This window comes from Pteronotus mesoamericanus, unplaced genomic scaffold, assembly GCF_021234165.1.
Source record: "Pteronotus mesoamericanus isolate MK-2021 breed Mesoamerican mustached bat unplaced genomic scaffold, CSHL_Meso_final scaffold_174, whole genome shotgun sequence".
NCBI classification, from domain to species: domain Eukaryota; kingdom Metazoa; phylum Chordata; class Mammalia; order Chiroptera; family Mormoopidae; genus Pteronotus; species Pteronotus mesoamericanus.
Window position 1 is genome coordinate 46,976,775 of NW_026555309.1, and position 12,209 is coordinate 46,988,983.

General features: G+C 55.4%; 1 protein-coding gene across 2 annotated transcripts in view; it reads right to left on the reverse strand.

Moving 5' to 3' along the window:
- Positions 1–12,209, reverse strand: part of ARHGAP39 (Rho GTPase activating protein 39) — a 53,994-nt gene that overhangs the window by 19,675 nt on the left and 22,110 nt on the right. For both annotated transcript variants that reach the window (XM_054590597.1, XM_054590598.1), the window contains exon 4: positions 4,672–4,755. In XM_054590597.1, coding sequence (XP_054446572.1) covers positions 4,672–4,755 — 84 coding nt within the window. The remainder of the gene's footprint in view (positions 1–4,671; positions 4,756–12,209) is intronic.

The following is a 12,209-nucleotide window of genomic DNA, read 5'->3' on the forward strand; positions in this document are numbered from 1 at the left end:
TTAGTAACTTGTGTCTTTTTTCTTAGCCTGGATAGATGTTTATTGATTTTATCAATTATTTTTTTAAAAATCCCAGCTTTTTGTTTTGTTGATTTTCAATACTAATTTCCCATTTTCAGTTTTATTTCTGCTCTAATTTTATTATTTTCTTTTGCCTACTTTGGATTTGCTCTTCATTCTCTATTTTCCTAAAATGAAAGCTTAGGTGATTGATTTTAGATCTTTCTTCTTTCCACGGATATAAATGTCCCTCTAAGTACTGATGTGCTGCATCTCCAAAATTTTGATACCTTGTGCTGTCATTTTTACTTACTTCAAAATATTTAAAAATCTCTTGAGACTTCTTCTTAACCCATGAGTTATTTAGAAGTATGTTGTTTAGAAGTGTGTTGTTTGATCTTAAAATATTTGGGTTTTTTTTTCAGTTATCTTCCTGTTATTGAATTCTAGTTTAATTCCACTGTGGTCTGAGAGTAGATGTTGTATGATTTCTGTTCCATTAAAATTTGTTGATGTTTGTTCTATGGCTCAGAATGAGCTCTATCTTCATCATTTGAGTTTTCAAAATTGCCATTTAATATCTTGTACATATGAATCATATTTATTAAAATCAGTGCCTGATAACTGCAAAATATACATTCCTCTGAGTCTGTTTCTATTGTCTGTTTTGGTTTTTAATCAGTTGTTAATTTTAGACTGGAATTGTGGGGACTGTGTATGGAAACCTGTAGAGCTCATCTGAGCCTCTGCTTCTGGCAGGCAGCTGAGTAAGGGCAGACCACCTGACTCCCACGTGGGACCGAGCTGACTGGAGGCCGGGCCAGTCTACTCACCACTCCCACCACTCCTACTGCCGAGGGGAAACATGGGGCGTCCGCGAGCGTCCCTCGCTGGGCTGCCGCGCTCTGTGGGGACTCCCAGCCCGACGGAACGACCCCGGGGCCGCTCAGTTCTCAGCCTCTCGACAGTCCTGAGGGAGAAGCGGTGTCACATGGGTGCTGGGCTGCACTGACCTCCACATCTTGGCCCTCAAGTCCTTGCTGCTCAGTAGATCTCTGAGGACTTCAGGGTGATTTTTTCTGTTTCGTTCTTGTTGTGCAAGTTGGCTTCAGATAAATTAATCCACCGTCACAGGAAGTGAAAATCCCAACATCCTGGGACACCAGTTGTGCAGGTTGGTCCCTCTCCTTCTGTCCTCGGATGGTCACTGGGCCTTTCAGGACAAGGCCCCAAGTCCTAATCACTGGGGGTGAGCGAGGCGATGCCTGGAGAGCAAAGGCTGGGGACAGAGGCCCAGGACGGGGGGTCCCCATGCCGCTCCGAAGCAGCCTGCTCCAGGGCACCCGCACACGGCTCACCCAGCACAGGCAAGATCAGACCCCGCAGGCCTCAGCACACGCGGAGCCAGGCGGCTGCAGGGCTCTGCACGCAGGCTCCTGTCCCTGCGGACGCGGCTCCTGGTGGCCGGAGGCCGCCCCCGGCCTGCTGTTCGCACCAACCCGGCAGAGCCGAAGGCGGCCGTGTGCCAGGGCCCAGCCAACCCGGAGGGGTGGCTCTGGAGCTGAGAGATCTGGACTCCCACCCATCACTCCCTGGCTGTGGGGCCGGGGAGAGTCACTTCCCATCTCCGTCTCAGTGTCCTCACCAGCTCTTACGAGGATAAAGTGACATCGCGGGCAACGTCCTTAGTCTAGTACCAACGCAGGAAGCACCTAGCAAGGGCGAACCACTGCTTTTCACGCCTTTTCACCACTCGGTAGATTCAGTCCCTGTGTGAGGCCCTCCGCAGGGGCTGGTGTAAGCAACGATCCCTGCCGGGTGAAGGGTGCTGAGGGCGGTGGGCTGAGGGGTGCCCCGGCCTGCCAACCACCAGCCATCGAGTCGTGCTGCAGGACGAGGAGGGTGGACAAGAGTGTTGGGTGGAGTCCAGAGCACACGAGAGGCTGCTGGTAAGAGGACGCCCGGCCCAGGACCTGGGAGTCGTCACGTCTGGTCCAAGCAGAGAAGGCAGAGGACCGGGTGGCGGGGAGGAAGCCCCGCAGCCCTCCCTGCCACCACGCACACAGCGCCCCTGGGCTGGGGGTGGGCGCCAGCATGGCGCCCCTTCTGCACCCAAGAAGTCTCTCATTTGTTCCTCTAGGAAGGCCCGAGGTCCCTGCAGGCTCCATGTCACAGATGGACATGCAAGCCCTAGAGACCCAGAGACAGCCCTTGGTCCCAGAGAGCAGATGTGCTGCAGCCAAGCGCTGCCTGCCCCTGACAAACACCGCGAGGCTCTGGTCTGATGAGACGTCTCTCCCAGCCTGTCCCTCTAGGCCTCACCACCCACCACGGTGCAGGCAGCGTCACCTGTCTGATGATGGGTGGGCCCACGGGCCTTTCCATAACGCCCCGTTCTGCACGCCCACCGGTCCCCACTGCTGTGTCCATGCCTCAGGGCTCCTCCATGAACCTTCACATCCGGTTCCCAGGCCCTGCTACCTGCTTCTCACCTGGAGTCTCTCCAACTTGCCCCTGTCCCTGGACCACCAAGTGGACCCTTCACCCCATCCAGCCTCCCTGGCCTGCCCTTGGACCTCTGTCTTCACAGATCCCCATAACCAGGAGCCCTACCGTTCTCATTCCCGAATTCCCTGTCCACTCTGCCATGGTGGGGGCGCGCAGGCAGAGACACCACCAGTCCCTAACAAAAACGGACGACTGCCTGGCTATCCCAGGGAAACAGGAGAGACTTCGCCGCCTCTGGAGGTGCTGGAAGGACAGCGCAGGGACAAAGGTCCCCATTCAGAGCAGGGTATCCCCCAGGGGCTGTTTCAAAGGCGTAGGCAGAGTTCGGCACCGAACCAAAGCCCCAAAGGGCTGCTCTGAGGGGACAGCACCTGACCTGCCTCCTCAGGGAAGTGGCTGCTCTGTGAGCGATGCCTGGACCAGGCTCCCTGCGCCTGCGGAAAGGTTCTGCCTAGCGTGTTAAGTGTGGCTCCCAGAGGCACGTTCACGTGCAGCACGACAAACCACACATGGGAAGCGATGTTTGAAAACAACTTGAACTTCGAGAGCCCTACAAGCCTTCAGGCCCAAGGACGCCTCTCCACGACGAGCCGGGCAGGTTGGTGCATCGCCACCCCTGCCCTACTCAGCGCAAAACCCGGGTGGGGGGCACGTGCTGTGCCTACACAGCTCCCTCCGCCTCCCGCTCCTCCTCGCAGACCCTGTGCGCAGGGCCGGTGGGTGCTGGTGCTGTCTCTTCCCCACTCTGTCCATAAACATTAGCTTCCCCCATTTTTCCCCTCTGAACAACGGCATCCACTCCTAAAAGAACCTGCTGTCCCCATGCCAAGCAGAGCTGGGACCTGGGAGGGCAGGGCCAGGGCAGCACTGGCAAAGACCAGGTGGGCAAGTCTGGGGACCCGACACGACCTGCCTCTGAGGCAGAATGTTTTCTAGTGCTTGACGTGACCAACACCATTTTAAGCAAGTTGCTCTCAGTGATGGCCCATTCACCCTGGAAGGGATGGGTCCATGTCACCTGGAAGGAATGTTCTTACAGAGAAAAGCGAGCCCATTAAGTTCCATACGCCCTTGGAATACCCAGCTGTTAACAGCCACAGGCCACTCGGCTGCAGCCACCTATGCACCTGGGGGCCACATGCATCGAGACCACAGCCCCTCTGGGGCTGGAGATCCAGGGTTCAGCTTCTGTCCACAAGTTCTCTGAAGAGACTTCGTGTTTCACTCTGGACTCGTCAGCCTCTTTCTTCAGTCTGTCGGCCCCGTCTCCCTGGGAGGGCGGTTCCAGCGCGGCTCTGGAAGCTCTGCTGGCACTGTGGCAGCAGGGAGGCCCCGCCCGGCAAGCTGCCCATGCCCCGCTTTACTGAAGGGGACACGGGGGACAGGAGGCTGGGAAACAGTCCCACAGTCACAGAGCCACACAGCTGGACCCAGGTCAGCTCAGATCCCCTCCTGATGTGTTGACGTACAGACCCAGTTACTACTTCCAAGCTCTATCTTTAAAATTATCAAAGCAAACTGCCAAAGGCTCCTCAGGTCTTAAAATTCCTCCCCAACATGGGTTACTCCAGGTCTGTGCTGGGGGCACCAAGGCCGCCCAGAGGCACCCACCTGCCTGCCCCCCCACAGCCGGGGCAGAAATGCCTGCTGCCACCTGGGCACGCGGACTGGCCACGGGGCGGCCCTGCCCAGCCTAACGGCTGTTGCGCCCCAGTGTCCTGAGCGTCACCTCCAATGCCCACCAGCACCGCGGGAGGCCAAAGCCAGGGCCACGAGGGGCCCGAGCCTCTTTCCCTGTAACTAAAACCAACGCCCCCCCTCACCTGGGAAGTGTCTGGTGCATGGCTGGGAGCTCCTGGGAGGGCCACGTGCTGAGGACACCCCCAGGCCCGGTTCCCCAGCCAGGGTCAGGGGCAGCGCGACAGGCTCTGTGACCCCCCAAAGCAGGCACTGGGTTCCTCGAGGACCAGGGGCTGCCCCGTGAGCCCCCAGGAGGCCTCTGCCGGGCATCACGGCCCCGCCAGCCAGCGCGGCGCCTGCACGCCGTGCGCGTCCCCCTGGTTGCTGCCTGCTGCGCCAGACCCGTTTCCAGCTCAGCCAAGGGCTGCTGAGAAAACCACCCTCCGTCGGGAGACAGGGCTGCGCCCGAGACGCGGGCTCTACCTGTAGTGGAGCAGCTGGCCGTCCGCATTGTAATCCCGGTAAATCTCATAGTCCTTCTCAAGGAACACTCCTGGTGGGGAAGAACTAAAAGACAGCAAGAAGGACACGAACGTAAGTGCGACGGTTTGGAAATGCGGTGCTTTTAGAATCGCTGCCTCTCCCTTCTAAGAGTGTGGGCGCGGCCTTTCGCGTCTCAGGTTGACCTGGGCCCGGGCTCCTGCCCACAAAGCTGCCCCCTGCGTCAGGGCAAAGGCGTGTTCCCTCAGCCCTACGCCCGCAGCGCCTGGGCCACGGTGCGGACGGGCGGGCGGGCTGCTGCAGGGGCGGCCCCCCCGCGGCACCGTCCAGAGGCCGGACCGGGCCAGGCCACGGAATGCGGTCTTGGGTCCTAGGAGCTCAGCTGCCTGGCCCCGAGGCCCCTGCTCTGCGGGACTGGCGAGGAGTTAGTGAGACTCAGAGCTTTAGCCGGACGCGGGCAGATGACCTGAGGAGGGACCAGGGCTAGAAAAACGCTGACGAGGACGGCCGGCCTCCTGCGGGCAGGGGCCTGGAGCGCGGCAGGCACCCAGCACCTGGGGAGTGAGTGAGCGGGCACGTGACCGAATCAACACGTGTAGGTGATTCTACAAACTCGCAGTCACCCAGCAGTGGAGGGAAACGTGCTTAGCTTGACCAAGAAAATGCAAACTAAACCCAAAGCCTTTGTAATATTCAGTAGTGAAAGGCTGAAAATACACCCATCAATGTCAGGAAAGAACATCTATGCTCAGTACCCGTGTGTAATCGTTTTGGAAACACTAGTCAATGCAATAAGGTTTTTTAAAAAGCAAGAATTTTAAATATTTGAAAGAAAGAGACAAAATTATCATAAGTTGCCAACCCGGAAAAACTAAAAGAATCAACTGAAAAACTATTAGACTGTTAAGAGAGGCTGCTAATGCAGCATTCACTTCTGCAGCGCCTTTGACCTGTGGACAGCGCGGGCTTGAACTTCCAGCCGCAAGAAGCAGAGACAGTCTTAGCTGCAGAGGACGGAGGGAGACCTCAGCACGTGGGCAGCGCACCCCCAGGGGCTCGGCGACCCTGGCGTAAGGACAGACGGCCGTGTCGCTTGGGGAATACAGTCCACGTGTGGTGAAGGGACACACGCCACATCGCATCGCGGGGCCACGGCGGGGGGGTTTTAGGAAATGAAGCCTGGACCCCTCCTGGCCCCACACAGATGTGGCTCCAGACAGATTCAGGCCTCAACATGTGAGATAAAACTATAAAGTTAACACCAGACATGTAAGAGGATATCTTTGGACCTAAGCCAAGGAAGAACTTTTTAAATAGAACATTAAAAACATAAACCACAAGACAAAAAACCTGTAAACTTGGTTGCATCAAAATCAAGGACACTGGGGACCAGACAGCAGGCAGGTGACAGAGTAGAAGAGCCTCACGTCGTCTGAAGCCAACGAGGAATGGGTATCTGGGATGTGCAAGGAGCTCCTGCAACACAGAAAGTAAGACAGCAACTCCAGAAGAAAAATGAGTAAAAAAAAAACATCAGCAGGCAATTCCCATCAGACAGAGCTCCAAGGCTAAACGCTCACGACAAGAGAATGAGAATCCTGGCAAACAAGAAATGAGCCCTGCCACTGACAAGATCCGCCGGCAGAGCCCCGCGCCGGGGGCCACCCTGCTGCCCACTTCCGACGGCTCTGCCAGTCCCAGCCCTGCAGGCCCCAGGGCAGAGGTGCACGGAACGCAGGGATGGAGCGGAAGAACAGGACGCCAGGAAGAAAGTGAGCCCCAAAGGACGCACCCCCAGAGCAAGACACAGGGGAGCCACAGCACAGGCGTCGCAGGGGCAGGCGCAGGAGGGGAGGGTGGCGTGCCTGGAAGGGCACAGGGGACAGCCCAGACCCTTGCCGGGGCCAGCCGGCAGTCTCAGCAGCCACACCCGCAACCCTGCGGCCGAACGGAAGACAGGCGTTCGGATGGATGGAAAAGAAACCATTAGCTGTAAGAAACCTAACGTATAAGCATAAAGGACTACAGTTTGGGGGAGACATTAAGAGGCAAACGCTACCCAAAGAGAAGCAGCGGCAGGCGCCTAGTTAACACCAGACAAGGCAGGCTCCAGGGCAAGCACCCTGCGAGGGAAAGGTGACTTGTAAGGACAAAAGGAAAAACTCACAGGAAGGCCGGAGAGCTGCAGCCACTCCACATTCCTCTGCAACCAATCTGTGGCTTCCACACAGAGGAGGCAGCAGTGGACCGATTTAAAGCAGAAACAGGCCAATTCCAAGGGGAGGCTTTACTTCTCAGATTCGACAGATCAGGTAGACAAAAAATTTGTGAGAAACTTGATTGATGCAATGAACAGATTTGCTCTAACAGACACAGAGAGGACCCTAACAAACAGAAAGTATGAATTATTTTGAAGCAGGTATAAAATCATTGACAAAAACTCAGGACTTAGGCCACAAGGCAAGTCTCAAAGGCAAATAAAACACCCTGAGAGGCAGGGTGGCTCTGTTGGTTGGAGCACTGTCCCCGTGCCCCAAAAGCTTGAAGTTTCTGTTCTCAGTCGGGGCGCGAATGGGAGGCAGCTGACCGGTGTCTCTCTCTCCCTCTTTCCCTTCCTCTCTCCCCCATCCAAGTGCTGACCAGGCCCAACCCTGCTTAGCTGCCGAGATCGGACAAGATCGGGCGCGTTCAGGGTGGTATGGCCGTAGGCTCCTTCCCCGCTCTCTACAAATCAATAAAAACATATCCTCAGGTGAAGACTGAAAACGAAAGGACGAGTCCTGGCTGGTGCGGCTCAGTGGGCTGAGCGCCAGCCTGCAAACCAAAAGGTCACCCGTTCGATTCCTAGTCAGGGCACGAGCCCAGGTCGTGGGCCAGGCCCCTGGTTGGGGGGTGCGGGAGGCAACGAATCAGTGTATCTCTCTCACATTGATGCTTCTCTCTCTCTCCTTCTCCCTCCCTTCCCCATCTCTAAAAAGTAAATAAATAAAATCTTTACTTAAAGACAAAACAAGAATGAAAAATAACCTGCCGTTTTAGAAATTAAGACATGTCTAAGTTACAAATGAGCCAAAGAAGAAACTGTAATTGAAATTAGAAAATATTTAAAATTGAAAGACAATTCTACATACCAGAAGTTGTATAATAAAACAGCAGTATGTTTAGGGAAATAAATCTATTACCTCAAAAGTTCATTTTAGAAGAAACTGTGGGAACAAATGAGTTAGGCTCCCAACACAGTAAGTTAAAGAAGGAATAAGAAACAATGTCAAATAAAGAAGTAGAGTAAAGTCAAATAAGGAGAAGAGAAGATATAAAAGGGACGCTCACTGAAGCCAAACGAGAGTCTTTGGACAAACTGGTGAAGCGTAAACTCCCCTACAAAGCTCAACGACTGGGCGCGCAAGCTCCGACTATCCAGGGGGGCAGAACTTCGAAACGGAACACTGTGAGGCCTATTTATAAACACCTAACTGGACCATTTTACAGAAAAACATTTTCTACAACTGGCTTTAAAATATTAAGAAACCTAAATGCTCTCGCAAGCATTAAAGAAACTGTCAGTGGGATACAGACGCCGGTCAGCTCCCTGGGGAGAGGCAGGGGGCCTGCAGGAGGAGGCTGCGAGGCAACGGTGAGCCGTCTAGGATGGGGCTGGCTGGGGAGCTGCGGGCCTCCCGAGCCCCCGGAATTACGGGCCGGGGGATCGGAAGGACCCGAGGGCTTCTCGGGCTGGCTCCTTCTCCCCAGCTCTTAGCCGCTCTTCCTCGGGGACGCCTGGATGATGGAGCTGCAGCTGCTTGCGTTTCCCAACAGACAGCACTTTGGACGGGAGGAGGGACTCCGGGCACAGCCAAGGGTCGGGCTGGCCTGGCAGAGGGCGGCAGGGTCATTCTTCTGTGGGTCTTTCAGAGGGGACGACCTCTGAGGCCGAAGCTTGCCATTCTTCCAAAATCGTTTAGCTTTAGTATTTTATGTTGTTTCAGTTTGCAAACTAACCCTATAGAAACAAAATACTTAAAACTAACAGGGGACGTGATAGAACTCAGGTGTTAAGAGTTGAACCGTAATTGATAGGTGTAAGTGGCTGAAGCTGTAACTAAAGAGTTAACGAGTTTAGCCCTGGCAGGTGTGGCTCAGTGGCTTGAGCACCAGCCTGCGAACCAAAAAGTCGCTGGTTCGATTCCCAGTCAGGACACGTGCCTGGGTTGTGGGCCAGGTTGCCAGGAGGGGGCGCATAAGAGGCAACCACACAAGGATGTTTCCCTCTCTTTCTCCCTCCCTTCCCCTCTGTCTAGAAATAAATTTAAAAATCTTAAAAAAAAAAAGGAGTTAAAGAGTTCAGCCTAAACGATAGGCTAAAGCGACTGATGTATGTGGAAAACTGTTACTACAAAATTGTGAGACTTTTGAATAAAGACTTCTTTCCTCTATCGCCTTTGCCCATGCATTTTGCCCGGAGGGCGGTGGCGGGCAGCAGGACCCCAGCTGCTGTTCGGTAGCAAGTTCTGAAAAATCTCGGCAGACAAGCCGCAGGCCTGGATGGCACACAAGCGTGCAGGCCAGGTGCCTGGATACAGGCAGCGGCGCAGAGGCCAGAGCCGCGGACGGCGCTCTCAGCGAGGAGAGGGAGGCAGCCACCGATTTTACTGATCAATGTGGAAAAAAATCCTGCAAAAAATCCTACACAAAATATTAGCCACCTGAATCTACCCAGAAAATTATACAAACTGAGTGTCCCAGGAATGCAAGAAATATAGAATAATGATAATTTTAAAATGCCAAGTGCAGCACATCAGACTTACAACTAAACTACAGAACAGCCAACACTCAGAACCATCAGAAATCGAGCTGAATGAAGGCCAACAACCGCGGAAGTAAGGAAACTGCACCCATGGGGCTGACAGGAGAGGTGGGCTGCAGAACAGGCTGGTCCCTCACCCACGTGTGGGGGATAAAAATTCAGGAGGGACATCTCGGGAGTGAGGGGTCCCAGCCCCACACCAGGACCCCTGGCCCAGGGTTCCGGTGCCAGGAAGAGAAGTCCCCACAACTTCTGGCTGCAAAATCCAGCGGGGACTGAGTCAGTGGAAGAAACTGCTGGTCTCCCCAGCAGCTCCTCTCAAGGAACCCGCACAGGGACTTACGCAGACTCACTCCCTCCGAGCTCCAGCACCGGTAGCAGCTTGAAAGGCACCAGTGGCACACGGGGAGGAACCGGGGTGCCCGGCATCAGGGCGAGAGCTGGGGGCGGCCTCCTCCCAGGGAGAAAGGCAGGCAGAGGCCGTGGTTCCTCGGGTGAGCCCTCCCCCAGCACAGGGGCGGCAGGCAGGCGCCGTATCTGAGACTCCTTCGGCCTGACTGACACTGTTGGCCCCACTCTGGTGATTCCCTGAGGCTCCTCCCCCCCCAACTCAGGGCCCCCCCACGCTGCTTCTCCTTGCGAACGCCTTGTCTACGCTCAGTTTCAAAGCGTCCTCAACCCTCTCAAACAAAGAAGAAAAAGACGAGAAAAACTAAAGGAGTTCATCCTCACCAAACCATTATTACATGAAATGCTAAAGAGACTTAAGAAAAAGATCAAAACTATGAGCAATAAAAGGGCAATAAATACATATCTATCAACAACTTAATCTAAAAAACAAACCAAGCAACCAAGCCGAACAGAGACGGGATCTCGGATATGGAGAGCGTTTTCACGGTCGCCTGGAGGGAAGGGGAGGTGTGGGAAGGGCTGAGGAGGTGAGGGGATCACGAAGTACAAATGGAGAAGCTAAAGAGCTTCCGCAGAGGGTGGACAGGAACAACGGTGGGCGGGTTGCCTGAGGGAGCAGAGGGTGCAGGGTGGAGGAGGACAAAGGGGGAAAACCGGGGCAGGCGCAATAACATAATCAATAAAATACAATGTTAAAAAAACGTTAAATGCAGTAGGGTCCCAGGGCAGCTGTCACACAACGCCACAGCCTGGGGCTGAAACCTCAGAAACCGAGCCTTCCTGGTCTGGAAGACTTGAGTCCAACATCCAGTCCTAGACCAGAGCCGGGAGGGGGCTGGGAGGGGGCGGGGGGGGGCGGCATCCTCGGCTGTAGACTCAGGGCTGCCGGCCACCCCGCCTCTGTGGTCGCTGGGCGTTCTCCCCGGGCGCTGTGTTCTTCTGGGGACTCCAGTCCTGCTGGCTGAGAGCCCACCCTGCTCCAGGTGACCTCATTTCAACTAACGACATCAGCAACATCTCTGTTTCCAAATGAAATCACATTCACAGGCACCGAGGAGTCTATGTGTCTTGGGTGGGCAGACAGAATTCAACACACAACACCAATATCAATAGATTCAAAACACACACTTGATGAAAATACTGCTCCCTCCCTGCTGAAAAGCCTAGCAGCAGGGGGGTCCCCCGAGCCTGACAGGCGGCGTCACCAAGGCCTGGGGCGGCCGGGCACAAGGCTGCGTGCGGCCTCCTGGCCACCACGGGGCAGACGGCCAGCGTCTCAGCAGAGAGACAGATCTCTAATGAGACTGACGGGAGCTCAAACCAAAGTGAGGAAGGCGTGGCCGACATAAAAATCAATGTCTATTCACGCACAACAATCATAAAATACGACTTGAAAAAAAGAGATATAACTTACAGAAACCAGAGCGATAAAATTTATAACATACCTAGAAATAAACCTTAAAAAGATGCAAGTCCTCGGTGGAGAGACGCATACAACACACCCTCCTCACACAGGGGAGAAGACAACCCAACAACGCTGGCCGCTGCACCCCCACTGACCCGCGTTGACCGGGTTGTCACCCAAATCCAAACAGTGCCTGCGTGAGACCCTGATCCCACTGACCTGCTGCTATTACTTCAGGGCAGAGACCTGAGATGCTTCGGGAGAAAGGATATTGTCCCCCCCGCTGGCTCGTCACTGGGCTGGGGCGCACTGGGGGCGGGGGGCAGTGGATTCTCCAGGCCAGGACCCCGTGTGAGAGAGAAATACATTCGTTGACAGAATCCTAAAGGCACCTAATCCCTTCACGGGAACCAGCACCACAATCCAGGAGAAACCGAGCCGCTCTCCGAGCCCCGGACAAGGCGACCCAGGACGGCCTGCGGGCTGCAGCCCAGCGGGAGCCCCTGAGGGGCACCCGGGTCTCTCGGAGCCGGAGCCGAGCGCGCAGCTGCTTTCGCCTCCTGCTCGCCCCTGGCGCCTGGGCTCCCGCCAGCAGAAGGTACGTTTTCTGCCCAACCCGCAGGCGTCCGCTCAGAGCCACCTGGACCTGCCTGGCAGCAGACATTCCCTGGTGTGTGTCCAGCATCCACACTGATCTGACCCCTGCGTGTGTCCCTCTCCCCCACGGCGCGCCGTAGGGGCCCATGGCCGGCCGTGCAGCCCCCAAATGCACGGGCGTCCGCCTGCGTCTACCCACCGCAGCACACGACGCACTGCCCGCTCTCCCGGTGGCCAACTGGCCTTCCCTTTCCAGGTGCCCGCGTGTCATTCTCAGAGGATCAAGACGGACCCCACTATGCA